The sequence below is a fragment of the Dermacentor variabilis genome, chromosome 8 (assembly GCF_050947875.1).
Source record: "Dermacentor variabilis isolate Ectoservices chromosome 8, ASM5094787v1, whole genome shotgun sequence".
NCBI lineage: Eukaryota > Metazoa > Arthropoda > Arachnida > Ixodida > Ixodidae > Dermacentor > Dermacentor variabilis.
In genome coordinates, this window is record NC_134575.1 from 148,305,942 (window position 1) to 148,324,310 (window position 18,369).

General features: G+C 47.1%; 1 protein-coding gene across 1 annotated transcript in view; it reads right to left on the minus strand.

Annotated features, from left to right (window-relative positions):
- Positions 1-1,646: 1,646 nt before the first annotated feature.
- Positions 1,647-18,369, minus strand: part of LOC142590662 (astacin-like metalloprotease toxin 5) — a 34,408-nt gene continuing 17,685 nt past the window's right edge. The window contains exons 4-6 of the mRNA XM_075703048.1: positions 17,971-18,085; positions 5,904-6,079; positions 1,647-3,422 (exon numbers count right to left, since the gene is read on the minus strand). Coding sequence (XP_075559163.1) covers positions 3,202-3,422; positions 5,904-6,079; positions 17,971-18,085 — 512 coding nt within the window. The 3' untranslated portion in view covers positions 1,647-3,201. The remainder of the gene's footprint in view (positions 3,423-5,903; positions 6,080-17,970; positions 18,086-18,369) is intronic.

The following is an 18,369-nucleotide window of genomic DNA, read 5'->3' on the forward strand; positions in this document are numbered from 1 at the left end:
GGTACTTCCCGCACTTTCCCGGGGCAGCCTACCTGCGACGTTGCTAACCATATTCTCGCCAGCTGCGACGAGGCAAGCGGGTTCGGAAACGGCAGCCGGGCAAGCTTGGCGTGTGAGGGTGTGCCGCTTGCGGCTTGGCCCGCTGCGCGCCAGCTCGGTGTTACCGATACGCGCCGCTGGTTGTGTGCGGCTCTGCAGCCAAGCTCCCTTTTCTCCACGTGGATCACTGGGTGTGTGAAACTAGGCATGCGCCACACTGCACACTACACCACTTCCCTGGTGTTAATCGGGACACTGGGTGTGCTTCGCTGGGTGTGTGCCGCTCCTGTATGAACATCGCTCACCCCAATTTCGGTTAATGGTTGTGCGCCGTTCTTCAGTAAGCCTTTTTTTTACGCTAACATGAGTGTGTCACTGGGTAACTTGGGCCGTTAAAACCAAATGGCCACTGCTGCTAGCAGCTGTAGGAGCACGAAGGAGTCCCAGTCCGCAAGTAGGATCGGGCGATGCTGTCCGCCATGCCCTGCCCGAAGAAAACAACTTGAACTTGTAAAAATAAACACTGTGCACTTGAACATATCATACAATTCTGTCTCTTTCTCGTTAGTTTCACCATGACAAGAATTCGTCACGTGTAAGCCCTACTTGAACACCTATAGTAAGACAAAATGGTAATCGCATTACCGTAGTCAATCATCCCCAAACGATGAATCCACCGTCATTTTTATCCCTGGTAACAGTACAGCATATAATTTCCCCATAACCGTTCGCTAAATAACGTTTACGTCACTCGTACACCCGTTCTCTACAAATCATGAATGCTTTACACTACATAAACGTCACGCATTGCCGAGTGCCAATTTTTTTATCTGTAGGGGTCAATCTGCGATTTCCATTGCTTCAAATCTGTAAGGGACATACATTTTCTCCGAGATTAACTCACATTGTTATGGCATTTTGTCATCAGGGTCAGTCATGACCACGACAACATAATGCCGACTGTTTGACGACGACGAAGTGACGGTGATGGAACGATGTCGATGCCGAAAGCGGTATAACGATGACAGCAAAACGACAATGGGATGGCAATTATGAAACGGTGACAGAGGATGATGGTTTTGCGTTATTTTAGCTCTAGGGCTAATCAATCTTCATTTCTAGCTCCGAAGATAAAAAAAATTGATATTTTTATGCCTATAAAAAATAGGTAATGTTGCGACGTTGGCGGATTTGAAATCAGACCAGCACACTATGAACTAGACGTAATCTCCCAAGCGTTCGCACTTATTTTTAACCTGTTTTTTTTTTTTTGGTGTCTGGTGGCAGTTTTCGAAATAACTTCAGGTCGCTAAAGTTATAGTTTTACGCGAGCAGGGTGGAAAGAATGAATTAATCAACTCTAAGGCGATATCTGTTGTTATAATCGACCTGTCAAGTGTGGGAAGCATTCAGGCGTACGTCCTCATGACAAGATAAATTGCCTCTTCGCAGAAAAGGCTTTCAGGATAAGCCTGGAGAACGACCTGTCAAGCGTTCTCCAGGCTTATGAAACGATCAGGCGTGCGTTCCCATTACGAGATAATTGCCCTCTTCCCCGAAAAAGCTTCACCTCTTTATTCCCTGAGCAGACACAAAACAAGGTACGAAGAGAAGAAAACCCGAAGGGCAAGAGCTCTTCGACTGCAGAGCCTGACAAAGGCACTGATACTTCCACAGACTCCCCAAGTTTTCGAAGAAGACATCGACAACCGCAAGACCGCACGGGTTTATTTAAGGCCGTGCTGTCCCCCGTGGTAATCAGAACCGCTCGACACTCGGATAGGGTCACAACCATGTACCAATGAAGTGAATACATTCTTTTCTACTTTTTTTCCTTAATCACGATGCCCGCCTTCGTCGTCGTTTTCTAATTCTTGCGGTGAAAACCCACCTCACCCGTTCGAAATTGTATCGCTGTGCTGAAAATTTTTTTCAGAGCGTCACATGCTTTATAATCAAACATAAATTAATGACGAACATGCAGTTTGGATTTGTGAAAAGTCAGTGAACTGAGACTGCCTTCCTGCCGCAGAAGGAAATATTGGATTGCTTGGAACGCCAGCTACGTACTTTAGGCGTTTTTGTGGATGACTCCAAAGCGTTTGATTGCGTAAATCATACTACCCTATAACAAAAATTTAAATCTTAATGCAGCGTTGGGGGCATCATAATATAACTGGATCGTATCCTCAATATCGCATGCAGCAAGTAGTTATAAATAGTATAGTCACGCACACGATTTAAAAGCGCTTCGTGCATAGATGCCACAAAGAAGTATTTTTGGGACATTCGCTTTTCTTTACGTGTTTAATAATGACTTAGTATCGAGAAAGACGCTAATTTATTGCATATGCAAACGACAAAGCTATACTCGGCACTAGGGAGAGTCCTACAGCTGTCATGCTCAAAGGAAACAAAACTGTGGTCCTGGAGTTTCGCGAATTCATTAACCCTATTTGTTAACAAAACAAAGGTAGTTTTTAGGCTAACAAATCAAAATATTGGGACATGTGCACCACTGGAGCTTAATGACTCCGTCATACCAACTAATAATTGTGTCGAATGTCTCGGCATTGTGTTCAAGCAACACATGTTGTAGAATTCTTATGAGAAAATGGTAATCGGCAGGCTGTGTCGGAAGAATGGAAAAGTTTGCAGGTCGCGTTTCTTCTTTGTTAGAAAAAACATTTATTTTATCTTGTACACGTACAAATATCTGTTCCTATTTTATATAAACCTTTGCTATCTTGTCTGGAGTACGGCAACGTCCTTTAATGATACTGCACGGCATAAGATACGAAAAAAAGGCCATACATTGTATCCTAGATTTGCCTTATTACCCTTACACCAGTCCTCTATTTAAAAAGCTCAATTTGCTAATGCCTAATATCTACGAACCAATTTCACCACAACATTACGCGATCGAAATTAGAAGAAATAATGACACCTTAAGACGTATCTCCAACTTGACGCTAAACCCTAAGACGGTCGATACACGATACCACACTAGTGCTACTGCATGATTGTACTGCATGGTTTTTAACTGACTATTGTTTCATGCTGCATATTTCTTGCGCCCTGCATGAGAAAATTCTGTACGGTTTCGATAGTAAGCTTAAAGAATGAATAAGTTTATGGGAGTCTAAAGGCATGCCGAAGCTTTCAACAGCGGTATAGCATCCGAATGCGACGGATGTCGCTGTCGCTGATTCGCCGTTTGTTGAAGACCGCTTCGAGACGACTGCCGTCCTTGGCCAGCAAGGTGAAGAGGCCCGGGGCACGCGCAAAGAACTCCGAGCCGTACAGCATTATCGAGTCCAAGTCAAAGGGCGAGAGCAGCCGATGCTCAAAGGGTTGCATCTTGCGAAAGTTGTGCTGTCGCCCTGCACGAGCAAACACATTGAGCCGTTTCACGGGGAACATATGTCAAAATGATATTCTTCACGCAGTGCGGACCGGCACACAAATGGACTCATTCGTTCTACGAAGCGGCAAATAATTATAGAACAAAGCCAATAGTTAGGGAGCATAGCGTGTTATATACAAAACTGTACCTGCAGTATAGCCAATGCAGTACGAATTAAGTAACGTGTTCATGCTGCGCGCAGCTGCGTCTGTTAACTGTAGGATTCTTACTGATGAATATATATATATATATATATATATATATATATATATATATATGCACAGGGTGTGTCATGTAACCAAAGAGAGTGAGAGAGGTATATAAAAGAGATGAGAAAGGCAGTAAGTTTCTACCTTGCACTGGGGAAGGGGTAAGGGGAGACATGAAGATCTTTAAAAAAATCACACGCATGAAAAGAGTGGGAGAAGGGAAATAAAGAAAATTAAAAAAAAAACTTTAACCAAGTACTTTTAAAAAGTCGTTAACCGCAGCTGAATGAAACCAACGACATATGGTGCGCCGTCATGAGGCATTCCTTGCGATATTTTCTTATATTGCGCTTAATTAGTTAATTAAGATCAATTATCCATATTTTTGAATATTTCCTTTAGGGCCAAGTGTTTTTTACCTATGTTGTAGAGGGCATTTCAAAACGACCGATTCAATTAGTTGCGGCAACGTACATGCTGCATGGTAATTTTTCCCGGCGTTTAAAGAAAGTGAAATACAAAATAAAACAGCGTGGCTCTCTCTCTCTCTCTCTCTATATATATATATATATATATATATATATATATATATACGCATGAAATGAAGGTAACATTGAGACAAATACCCTGTCATTCAATAAAAGAGGATTACTTTACAGTAACTCCCTTGTCTCCTAATAACAATTCGTTGAATTCACCACGCTGAAGGCATACATTAATTACGACAGTTGCAGGTACCTCTAAATTTTCGTTGCCATTCACCTGCATAAAAAGATCCCTGCACGGAAGTTTTGGCACCAGCAAATAAGTCCGCTCGTCGTTACTCAAACCTGCAAACTTGTGCTCAAGAGCACAGTTGTCCGGCGTATACCTGAGTAGTACTCAGTATTGAAGGAGTCGCAATTACTGAATGAATGAAATAATTAATTGACTAGCTTTATTCTCCCCTCCCGATACTGGAGGAACATCGAGATAAAATTCGCAGCCGGCGCCTGACGGGCCTCCCGCTGAACACTGCGGAGCTCTGGGCCAACCCTGGTTTCCTTCTCAAAATGCGAGTGAAACGCACAAATATGCTCTCATAAAGAAACGGTTGGACCCCTTCGGATGAAAGTTCTTGCATGGGAGAGCAAAAGTTAAATTCGGATAACTGTAGGAAAGAGCATTATGACTTATGCTCTCGTACTTTTTACTAAAATTGCGTAAATTGGTAAGTTCTGAAAAATAGAAGCACGGATTTTCAAAATCCGTAACTGTGCGCCAATTAGAGATATCGTAGTTTCGCAAACTACATTTGTTAGAGCACTTAAATCGTACGAATACAATATATGTGTTTAGAGTAGGGGTACGCGAACCGAGACGAATCAAATGAAATACCTTTCCAGTAGTTTTCAAATATCGAACCGCCATTTCCCCAATTCATGTAACACGTCGCTCACATCACATTATTCCTAGCGTTAGCAAGTTTATGTAATTACACTGCACGTCGTAATGCGTCGTTTATGAAAGTGCACAGGTGAAGCATTAGAAATAACTAAGCAGTTTGATCTCATATAGAGGATTATTCGGAGAGTGCCAGTGATCGCTATAAATCCGATTAAGTCTGGTTCCGTGAGCTACTTGGTCGGCGCTACTACGTAATTTATCATGTTTCTCAAGAAACGACAGTGATCGTACTTTTGCTCCAGTTTCATGCTCGATTGCCCACAGTTGACATTTTAAAATATTTGAGAGGTATATTCGAAAAATATTCGATTTTACGAATGGTGACTATTCGATTCCAAGGCCAAGCCGAATAGTACGTTACTCGATTTATTATTCGGAAGTTTCGAATGCTGGCAAGGCTCTAATTTACAGTCCATTTCAAATTCTTACAGCGCTCACGAAGGTCATGCAGAATTCCTACTCTGAAATGTGTGTTATATATCAGAGCACTGTACATTAGATAATAGGCGTAGTTTACACAATTGTAATGCCGTTTAATATTGCGCAGGCACAGAGTTTAAAACTTGTTACCTGACTTGTTGCGATCTTCGACAGATCTTCCAAAATTTAAGCACCTAAATACAAGATCTACTTGTTTAAGTCGCTAGATTAAAGGTTTTCTCGTAAAACGCATTAAGCTTTACACCGCATTACATTCGATGCATTGGTCGTTGAGAAAAGCAATGTTTCTATTCCCATAGAGGCTACGGAGCTCGAGCTTCCGCAGAACGACAGTATGACAGCTTTCGTGAGGAAGCCTGTACCCGGCTCTACGTTGTCCAGGAAGACGTCGATGTACTCGTCCCTGTCGGAGCGCGAGTGCTCGTGGTGGAAGCCGACCACGTGCAGCAGCTCGTGCATCACCGAGCCAATCTGCATGCAGCCAAGCCCCAGGGACAAATTTTGGCGGCCTCCCTTGCGGCCTACGTACGATCCGCACCTGCGCACGTAATATAAATAAAAATGGCCCTTATTAACGCGAATGACATTCGCAGCATACTCAGACCAGAATTCCTTCCGGCTATCTAGATATCCACGCGCCATTGTGGCGTAGTGGCCTTGATGTTGTGCTGCTCTCTGCTCTATGAGTTTCTCTCTGACGTGTAGTGCAACTGATTTTATTTAACGTAAGTTTTGAGAAGTACCCCAGGAAACTAACGTTGCTTTTTCTTCCGTTAAAGAGTATTTATCATCATCATCAGCAGCAGCAGCCTATTTTATGCCCACTGCAAGACGAAGGCCTCTCCCTGCGATCTCCAATTACCTCTGTCCAGCGCCAGCCAATTCCAAGTAGTGCCCGCGAATTTCCTAATTTCATCGCCCCACCTAGTCTTCTGCCGTCCTCAACTACGCTTTCCTTCTCTTGGTACCCATTCTGTAACCATAATAGTACAACGGTTATCTAACCTGCGCATTACATGACCTTCCCAGCTCCATTTTTTCTCTTAATGTCAATTAGAATATCGGCTATACCCGCTTGTTCTCTGATCCAAGCTCTTCCTGTCTCTTAAAGTTATGCCAAGCATTCTTTGTTCCATTGCGCTACAGTATCTGACAACTCTGACATTGCCTTGCATTCCTTCATTTCTTCTTATTTTTTTTTTTGGCATGTGCAACCCGCTTCTTCACGAATTCTCCGTTTAACGCATATGCCGTAATATTCATCATCATCATTATCCCCAAAATGGCAGCACAATAGAAGGACACGCCTAATGGCAGAGCATCAAGCTTCGATCTCTGCATCGGACACCTAATTAATTTTTTTTACGCGTGATCTATTTGGCAAGAGAGTAGCCGCACTCAGCAGCAGCAACAGTCACGAAAGTCCGGGAGGGTTCCTAATAGGACTTGTCTTCGTCGTTCTTTTGGTCCCTGTCTATGTGCGCGCTGTAAGTGTTGTTTGAAACAATGGAATACCAACTAGCCCGTACCCAAACCCTGCTTCCCAATAGGAGCCTTGCTTTAAAATGGGGGCCGATTGCGAAGGTAGCACAGCCTAAAATAAGGTCAACCAAGTGTCAACGATGCAAAAGACAAGAATGAGGTATATGGTAGTTCAAGTGATTCGACAAATAAATGTGTATTATATCTCTCTATCCTGTCTCTATTTCGTGTTCATTATTCCCTCATTTTGTATCTTATTCGTATCGTATTGCAACAGCAAATATGTCTACCTCGTCTTCTTTAGTGCCGACTGCTGTTGATCGTTTACTTCTTTTTCACAAAAAGGCCACGGGGCCCAATCGCGGAGATCGGGACCTTATGTTTGTCACGAATTTAGGTGTACCTAGTGACAGACAGCACACCACGTACAGATGATAGAAAACGTTTAGAACGCAAAAACGAGTAAGACAAAAAAACGACAAGGAACAATGACTGTGTAAACACATGCCAAATGTATAACCCAGTTATTCATACACAACCAACCAACACTTACACTGTAGTCTCGATTCCTTATGAGGCAAGCAAAACAGCCTGGCCGTCACGACGTGGCACCACAAGACGTTGTAGCTTGACGGAGCTGGTTTTCTCCCTGGCGGCAGTGCACCCGAGACGCACGTGGCGCCGGACGTGGTTGTTGTCGCTAGTGCGTCGGGTCTCTGACATGGCCAGGCCTCTGTGGCACGGGACAGTGGCCGGTTGCGGCATCTTGGGGCTGGAGGGGGCCGCTAAGCACAGCTACGGCGACGTAGTCGGGACTCGGGAGCTGTCGCCGGCCAACTCTCGGACTCTCTGGTCCGAGGTCCTTAAAGCTGCCGCTACCCGTCGCCAGAGCACAGCTGGAGATACGTCTTCCCGGCTCCACATCCGCAATGCCAGCTCATCCGCCTTCCCCTCCTTTTTCTATGACTCATCTCGCACTTCACCAGCTTCGCGCATCCCGCGTCCACTCCCACTTCGCTTAACCGACCGGCCTCGTCATCTTCGTCTTCTTCACATGTATTTTCAACGCATCATAGCCCCAGCTGTCACTCATCACAATAGTGCAATGTGGTTCAATCTCGACTACGTTGGTACTAGTTACGCCCGTACCGCTACGACTATTCGTGTACTCTCGTTTCGTTGAGATCTACATTTTGATAAGTTCTTCGATTCGCTTCGACGCTTGAAGGAGTCAAAGAGTGTTTTTTTTCTGGAATTGGTGATGGGATACCCAGACCTTAGATACGCCAAACCCATGTGAAGTCAGTAAAGGAGAATTTATCTTCAGAATATGGCGGGGGCCATTCGTGTGGGTACGTGCTACTGAGCACGTCGACCGTCTTCCAACGAGCTTCCAACGTGCTGCAGCTTCGGAGGCTAGAGCTGCACGCTTGTCGAAATGCCCAAGACCTCCGGTATCGCCGCAAAACGATATAGAAATACATGTTGAAGGAGTCCCTACATTCACACATGTCGACACGGGCGCAGCCATTTCCGTCATACGTGAGGCTCTTTGCCGTAAGGTCAGGAAGCTCACCACATCACTTTCTGGCTTTGTACTTCGTACTACCAAAACGGAGCCCATCGAACCTTCAGCCGCATGCACCGCTAGGATTGTCATTCAGGACCAACTTTACACGATTGAGTTCGTTGTGCTGCCTTCCTGTTCTTGTGATGTCATCCTGTGATGGGATTTTCTCTCGCGCCAAAGAGCCATCATTGACTGCGCCCGCACCGAAATTGCTCTGTCTGTACTTAACAACATTCTGCCGGCCGCCTCTCCCGCCCCTGTAAAGATTATTGTCGCCGCCGATACTGATCTGCCGCCAAGCACTTCAGCACCAGTCCTTTTGTTTCGTCCATCTGCGCCCGACGCCCAGGTACGGTTCACGCACTCATCTACTTTTCTTCACCGCAAACCTCTACCACTTCCATTCGCTGTTCTTGACGTAGGCGGGGGTAAAACAATTATGCTAGTGCACAGCCCCATTCGCATACACGCTCACTCTCCTTCGCGACGAGCCCCTCGGCTCTGTCGAGTCCATTGACATATCTGAGTGTTTGGATGGGCCGGGCTCCTCTTCTGGACTTTTGCTCGACGCCGTGACACATTTCCGAAGAGCTCCCAACTGACCGAGGTCTGATTCATGCGTTGACGCCAACCTTCTCCTTGAAAACTGCAAGCGACATGTCTCTCCTGGATAGTTTCCGCTATTCCTTCGACTGTATGGGACACGTGTTCTGTCGTACGGACAGTGCTTCCAACCACATCGACACCGGGTCCCAGCCTCCCCTCAGACAACGTCCCTATCGCGTCTCAGCGGCGGGGCGTCGTGTAATCAACGACCAAGTGAATGACATTTTCACGTGCTGGTGACGCTGAAGAACACAGTAGCAATACCGTGAACGCCAAAACTAACTTTTATTGGGCGAACCTTTGCCCACAAAACAGGCTACACTTATAGCACAACGATAGCGGCGAACACGGTCGGCGATTGTCGAAAATCTTATCAGCGGGTCAAGAGCGTCGTCTTTTATACAGCAGCCATAGAGTTTCTCACTATAACACCTAGAGGGAAATCTAGCGCCACCGTCTATGGGAGTTTCTTAAGGGGGCACCGTGCCGTCATGGGAATGACGGTATATGTGTCTGCGAGGCTCGTGTTGGCTGGTGTTGTAAGAGGCTTCGTCTGAAACGTGGATATGGCTACGCAAAAAACGCGTTCTCAAAGTAAAATGTTCATAAAATGTTTCCATTCACGCATATTACATCTTTACTCACCCACAATGCAGGACCAAGCGAAGAAAAGCAAGAACAGACGACTAACTGTTTCAAAGCAAACGCGAACCTTGTCGTCTGTCCTCCAACTTTAGCGGCCCGCTGATACTTTTTACGTAACATATAATCGTATACGCTATAACAAGTTCTCATAGTTAAACAAAACATGTTTTCGCGTAATAATAAAGCTAAAACAGCTTTTCACGTGCTTTCCTAGTAGAAGATGAATCATTGTGACAGACGGAACGGTACTTGCCAAGCGCGTCTTCAAGGTGTCCTGTCTCTGAGAGGACGACGCCAATCCGAATCCACAATATACCGGCATTCCCATGCATACCACAGCGCAGCAGCACCAGATTTACCTCTATGTAATGTAGTGAGAAACTCTATGACAGCAGCCGTCGAATATTTGAGACTAATCGTTGGGACCCACGTGCCTTCCACAATTTTCTACACCATTCGCGTCACGCGATGAAATCAGATAACACAAGGTTCGGCGACAACAGACAGCGGATAGAAGCATCGATAACGTTCCAGAAACTTGAGATACATGCAGGCGCGTCCCGCGCTGTGCGATAACATTTGTTAGGAGGCCAAACGTGGTCGGTCGATAAAGATAAGTACACGTGTCAATACGCTCCAGCGTGGCGCCATTCAAGCATCCCGCAGTCCGCGGCCTTCTGCAGTTGTGAAAGCGCGTAAAAAGGATGGTTCTATTGGAGTATATTTCGATTACCACCGTCTCAACAAAGTAACACGAAAGGACGTCTGCCCTTTGCCCCGAATTGACGACGCACATGATAATTTACAAGGCGCCGAGTACTTCTCGTCATTGGACTTGCTGTCTCGTTACTGGCAAGTTCCCATGGCCACCTGTTATCGCTTTAAGGCAGCGTTTGTCACCCCTGATGGGCTATATGAATTTAACGTCATGCCATTCGGACTCTGCAATGCGCCCGCAACTTTCGAGCGCATGATGGCTAACATACATCGCGGTCTCAAACGAAACGTCTCTCTTGATGACATCGTCGTGTTTTCTTCAGATTTCTCGACGCACCTCTATCGTCTCCACCAAGTTTTGACACGTACAGGGAACATTGGTCTTCAGATGAATATCAAAAAGTTCCGCTTTGAGACTCGCAACTTAACAATCTTGGGCCACGTCATTTCCAATGACGGCGTTCTCCCCAATCCTGCGAAACTTCGAGCTGTTGCCGAATTTCTTAAACCGACGTCACTGAAGAACCTCCGGATCTTCATCGGCCTTTGTTCTTATTTTCTTTGATTTTTGCGCAATTTCGCGGCCATTATCGCTGCTTTTTCACGCCTTCTCACCGTTCGCACCGACATGTCTATCTGGTCACCTGAATGTGATGACACATTCCAGACACTACACGGCCTATTCAAATCTGCTCCTATACCCGGCACTACGATCCACAGGTGCCTACGGTAGTGCCATCAGCGTGGGCCTTGGTGCGGTGCTAGCGCAACGCAAGCCTGGCTATGACGAGTATGCTGTCGTCTAGGCGAGCCGAACTCTCACGAAGGTCGGGACCAACTACTCAACCACTGAGAAAGAGTGCCTGGCTACAGTATGGGTTCTTCGGAATTTCCAACCCTAGCTTTATGAACGACCCTTTTAAGTCATCATGGACCACCACGCTCTTTGCTGGTTGTCAAATACGAAAGACCCCTCGGGCCACATCGGTCGCTTGGCCCTGCGGCTACAAGAGTATAATATACAAGTGGTGTACAAGCCTGGCCATGAGCACTCTGACGCTGACGCCCTTTCTCGCTCTCCTCTACCCCGCGATACAGCGTCTCTCCCGGCACAATACACCGCTCTCTCAGAACTCAACGCTGAGTCCATGCATTCGGAGCAACGAAAGGACCCGTGGATTGCTACCATGCCCGACGTTTCGTCGGATTCAACCACCATCCCGCCCTCCCGCGCGCTCCGCCGTCAAGTCTCTCCCTTCGCCGTGCGAGACCAACCCGCTCCACCGTCGCCACTGCATACCGGATGGGCGCAAGTGGCGTCTCGTAACACGTCGTCACGTGCGCTCCGACACCTGCGCAGCTTTTCATGCCGACCCCCACAGCGCAGGCGTGCGGAAAACTTACGCAAGATTGCGCCAACGCTCCTGCCCGGTATGTGCTTTGTCCTGAAGTTTATATGTGCCTGCAAAGCCTGCCAACAACGCAAGGTTCCTCCGCGACGCTCGAGCGGCGCTCTTCAGCCCTTACCTTGTCCAGCGCGGCCTTTCGATCGCGTCGGCATCGACCTTTAGCACTGCGTCTGGAAACCGATGGATAATCGTTGATGTTGACCATTTCCCCCGATATGTTGAGACAGCCACCCTTCCTGCCGCTACCGCACGCGAGGTTGATTTCTTCATCTTTTGCAATTTCGTGCTTCGACATGGCGCTCCTCGAGAACTCCTCAGTGACAGAGGGCGTGTCTTTCGTTCCCAAGTGGTTGAAGCCCTGCTTGCCAAGTGCCACGTCAGCCACCGCACATCTACCACGTACCATCCTCAAACCAATAGATTAACTGAGCGCTTCAATCGCACTCTTGGCAACATGCTCACTACATACATCGCGTCCGACCATTCCACCTGGAACATGGTTCTCCCCTTTGTAATCTACGCTTACAATGCCGCGACTCAAGTGACCACGGGTTTCTCCCCGTTCTTTTTGTTGTATGGACGAGAACCCTTGTGTACGCTCGGCAGTATTGCCTTACCAATCCGACGCCTCCGAATGTAGGCCCGTATCAAGAGTAGCCAAGTATGCTGAAGAACGCCGACAACTTGCCTGCACCTTCACGACGGATGGTCAAGCTAACCAACAGAATCGGCATGACCACGACCTGAGCCTTACCACTTTCCGTATCGGCTACCTCGTTTGCTTATGGATTGCGCCTCACGTTCCCGGTCTTTCCTCTAAGCTGTTGCATCAATACCACAGACCCTAACGGATCATCAACTGTACATCTCCTGTAAAATATGCGGTCGAACCTGTGACTCCATCTGACCAGGTGCGGCATCGTGGTCGTGAGATAGTGCACGTCAGCCGGCTTAAACCCGCTATAGTGCTCCTCTAATGGCATTACTATATATATATATATATATATATATATATATATATATATATATATATATATATCAAGGAAATGTTCTGTAGGTCCGGTGCATAGATAGTTGAAGAAACGAAGGAGCACACTTACGAAAATTCAATTTTTAATGTTGTAACGTTTCGGCCGTGGCACGGCCTTGGCACGGAACGTTCACTTCGCTGACTTTGTCATCGACATAGTTATAGTTCACTTCGCTGACTTTGTCGATGACAATATACGGTCCATCGTAGTTTGCCCGCAGCTTTTGGCACAAACCGCGCTTCCTTGTGGGACTCCAAAGCCAAACGAGATCACCAGGGTGATATGTAACAGGCCGATGTCGTGCGTCGTAGCGGGCTTTGGAGTTTTCTTGTGATGCCAAAGTCCACAGACGCGCAAGTCTCCGAGCCTCTTCAGCGAGGCACAGCGTATCGGCGACCGTAGGATTGTCGTGGTGATAAAAAGGGAGGACAGTGTCGAGCATATACCGGGGCGGCCGAGCATATAGAAGGAAGAAGGGGTTGTAGCCGGTTGTCTCGTGCTTGGCGGTGTTGTAGGCGTAAGTAATAAACGGTAGAACTTCATCCCAGTTCTTGTGATCGGACGCAACATACATGGAAAGCATATTGGTGATTGTTCGATTAGTGCGCTCAGTGAGGCCGTTCGTTTGCGGATGATACGGCGTCGAGTGCCTGAGGTGCGAGTTACATAAACGCACAAGCTCTTCCACGATATCCGCCGTGAATTGACATCCCCGGTCGCTTATGATAACACCAGGCGGTCCATGTCGCAGAACAATAGCGTGAAGTAAGAAGAGCGACACTTCGGTGGCAGTGGCTGATGGTATAGCCGCCGTCTCGCAATAGCGTGTGAAATAGTCGGCGCAGACAATTATCCAGCGGTTCCCCTTAGATGACTTTGGAAAAGGGCCTAACAGATCAATTCCAACTTGCCGAAATGGTGAGCTGGGAGGCGGCACAGGTTGAAGGAGACCAGATGGGGCAGTGGTTGGGCGTTTCCGACGTTGGCATTGCATGCAGCCGGCGACATACAACTGAACCGAATGTCGCATCCGGGGCCAGTAAAAGCGTTCTTGAATGCGATAAAGGGTGCGCACATTGCCTAAGTGACCGGAGGTAGGGTCATCGTGCATAGCTTGAAGGATTGCTGGCCGGAGACGCTGCGGCACCACTAAAAGGAAGCGCGCACCCCTGCTTGAGTAGTTCCTTTTGTACAGGAGCGCGTCACGTAGACAGTAGCTGCTTGTTGCACTTGAATGGGCGGAAGTGAAGAGTGGCTCCAATTTGGTGTCTGTCCGTTTTTCTGCCTTGAACGCATCGATATCAGCAAAAGCAGGCGTTACAGAAGCGGCGAGATGATCAAGATCGTCTGCGTCGCAGTCCGTCGTGGTAAGCGGCATACGAGAAAGGCAGTCTGCGTCAGCATGTTTTCGGCCAATCTTGTAGGAAACAGTGAAGTTATACTCCTGCAACCTCAAAGCCCAGCGCGCAAGGCGACCACAAGGGTCACGAAGGTTCACGAGCCAGCACAGGGAATGGTGGTCTGTGCCGACTAGGAATGGGCGTCCGTACAAGTACGAGCGAAATCGCTGAACTGCAAAGATTACAGCGAGGCATTCTTGCTCTGTTCGGTTCGTTCAGGTTTTCTCAATGCGCGGCTTGCATAAGCAATCACGTGCTGACGGTCGTCATAACGTTGGACCAAGACGGCACCCAGACCGACGCCACTAGAATTTGTGTGGATCTCTGTCGGCGCAGTAGGATTGAAGTGGCGAAGAATAGGTCGGGAGGTTAGCAGGAACTTCAACTGACGAAATTCAGACTCGCACTCGGGTGTCCACTGAAACCATGCGTCTTTCTGTAGCAGACTTGTCAGAGGATAAGCGACGTCAGCAAAACCAGGAATAAATCGGCGAAAGTAAGAGCAAAGACCCAGAAAACTGGGAAGTTGCTTCACTGACTGCGGTACAATGAATGCCTCAACAGCTGCCGTCTTGAGGGGATCAGGCCGGATACCGTCTTTGTCAACAAGATGACCCAGCACAAGGGTTTGTCGGTCACGAAATTTACATTTCTTGGAGTTCAAAACCAGGCCAGCTATCTTGATGCAGTCGAGGGCAATATCCAGGCGCGTGTTGTGCTCATTGAATGTGCGCCCGAATATAACAACGTCGTCAAGATAGCACATACAGATGTTTCATTTTAACCCACGCAGAATGGTGTCCATGAACCTTTCAAAGGTTGCGGGAACATTGCGCAACCAAAATGGCATCACATTGAATTCGAATAATCCATCCGGGGTTATGAAGGCTGTATTCTCCTTGTCTGCCGGGTGTATCGGAATTTGCCAATATCCTGAGCGCAGGTCCACTCAAGAAAAATAGGAGGCCGAATGAAGGCAATCAATTGCATCATCAATCCGGGGCAGCGGGTAGACATCCTTCTTAGTGACGGCGTTTAATCTTCGATAAGAATCGACGCAAAATCTCCAGTTACCGTCTTTCTTTCTGACGAGTATGACCGGAGCTGCCCAAGGACTAGAGGACTCTTGTATTATACGATTTTTCATCATGTCACTCACTTCTTCCCCGTTTATCTTGCGCTCGTTAGGCGACACGCGATAAGGCTTTTGCCTGATCGGGCGCGCAGATCGCGTATCGATAGTATGGCGCGTTCGTGACTCGGGAATCGAGAACGCGGACACAGATGCTTAGAAAGCGTATCCACCAAGGTATGGCGCGAGAGGTACTGGGATCGATACCCAGCACGTCCATCACTTTGTTACAAGCACGGGGAAAAGGGGTTCATTTAGGCGTGCGAGAGCAGGAACGGCAGGCTACGAACAACAGGAATGGCCGCTGCACAGTCTTCGTTGTCCTCTTCCCTTTTCTTCTTGATGCCCGAGTCCCTTTTAGGCGCTTGGACGAAATATATATATATATATATATATATATATATATTGATACAAGGCAGAAACCATCGTTAAACAACGCGCGCAGGTTCGTGCGCCCTGTTTTGCTGATTTTGCCACGGCGCATTGGTTATAACGACGAAGACATAATGGCACGTGCATTCGCCGCACGCACTCGCATCGTAGGTGACCGTTGTCTGGGAATACAAGAAAAAGAGGTGAAGCGACGCTTGCGAGAGAAAGACAAGAAGCCATTCCTATCTCCTATTCGGAACGCGGCAGTCGTCTTTTTATGTGCTCCCCGGGCACAAGTTAGCCCACAATAAATAGTTGTGCTTGAACCCCTTGAACTGCTCGTTACAATATATATATATATATATATATATATATATATATATATATATATATATATATATATATATATATATATATATATATATATATATATATATATTGATACAAGGCAGAACCCAACACACACACATGCATATATATATATATATATATATATATATATATATATGTTTAAAGATGGTTTCTGCCTTGTATCAATATATATATATCATGGTGTGCATCGCACAACCGTCAGTTGCACTTTGCTCCTCGAAAAGGCAGGACGTGTGTCGAGTGAGCTCCTGAACGACGCCATTAAATGTGGTGATCCCAGTCACTACAAGGGAGTTACCGGCCGCATCGTTCGGGCTGCCCCAGCAGGGGCTGTGCATGTATTTAGGAGGTCATCGGGCGTAGCACGGTAGCGATCGCAGGCGATATTGTGTGCACCTCAAAGAAGTTGTGCTCATATTCACGAAGCTGTTCTTTTGCAGACGATATTTTCCGGTGGCCTGCCGCCTTCGCTAACATTACGTCTGACATCAGGATTGACTTAAACTTTCTCTTACGAAGAGTTCCAGCTTAAGAGTTATTTGTGAATACGGGGCCTGCACGTCAGAAGATGGCTGTGTTAACAGTGACATCCTGCTGCTGTCGCACTAACTGTTCAGCGCCTGAGGAGTCACTGAATTGAGCTGATCTCCAACCCTCTCTCAAGCGGTAATGAAGAACGAATGCAATTTGTTATTCAGCTGTAAAGTATCATACCACAACTGCGAAATAGCGATGCACAAAAAATTTCACGAATTAAGTTTTAACTGATTACTTCACTGTGCATTACAATTTAGGATTTCCAACCGCTCAATTCGCAAGGCGTATCCACTTGGAACGAATTCTCAGGATGACACCACTTTCGAAAAATTAATTCCCAAAGTTCCCGATGAAATACACTGAATTTTCAGTTACTCTTGTGCTTGAATGCATAAAAAGACGTTTTGTTAAAAAAGTAAGTGAAACAACGCTGCGTTGTTACCGCAGTTCTCACGGTACACATCTTGAAATCTGTGTCGTGCTCACAATTATTTCCAAGTGAATATGCCTTGCGAACTCATCGGCTACAATTCGCAAATTGCAATATGTGCGATAAAGTAAATACACGTAATTAATTAGTCGATTACGCGTTCTGATTCCTCGAACATCCGCCTCTTTGACAAATCCCGCTAAAGATCTATAGTTTTGTTATCTCCCACAGGCTATTAAAACACTTGGTATACAATTACGCTTGCCTGAGTCCCAGAAACTTGCGCTATCGGACATCAAGATGAACATTCATTCATCCATCAGTTGCCATTACAAGTTTATTAATACGAAGACTGCCATCCAAGCTACAGCAGCAGGATGAGCCCAAATCCCGTGCAATGCTGGCTGGTCACCGTGCACTTCTTCGCGAACCAGCGCTGTTCTTACTCACGTATCGGGACGACGCCCGCTGCGGGCAGACCTCCACGCTAGCGCACAAGCTCTGGGAGTGCAGGTCGACGTACCCCAAGTTCATCAAGGAGGAGTGGGACTCGCTTCTGCGTAGCCCCGCCCTAGAAAAGTAAATCCTGGCTGTCCGGCGTGCCCGCGACCGGGCCAGTGGGCTAGACCTGCCGGTCCCGACGTGGGGCTAGCAGGGTGCGCGACGAGTTCGCGTCCTCGTTGGACGTGCAATAAAGTTTCTTCACTCACTCACTCACTTACTCACGTGTCATTGCGGTCAATGAAGACGTAGTTCCGCTCCGTCGTGCGGTTCACGAAGCGCAGGCAGCTCACTGCCTCGATTTGTTCCATGGCTTCCCGGATCAGTCGCTTTTGTCGATCTGTGGAACAACACGCCACGCCTCAAGCTTCGCAGGCAAAGCAAACAGCGCATGCCACACAAGTGCGAATGCAAAGCTTTAAGAACGCGTTTACACTTTCTGTCGCGCTTGTCGGTGCAATGTACACATACTATAAAAAGCTAGAAAAAAAACTGTAGTAAGGTATGTTACCGAGCAAGTCGGTGTTAATCCACGACGTTTAACAGCGCAAACTTGGATAAAGGACGGCGAAAGAGACAGGCGTAGACAAGCGCTGACTTCCAACTGACTTTTTATTTTCGAAA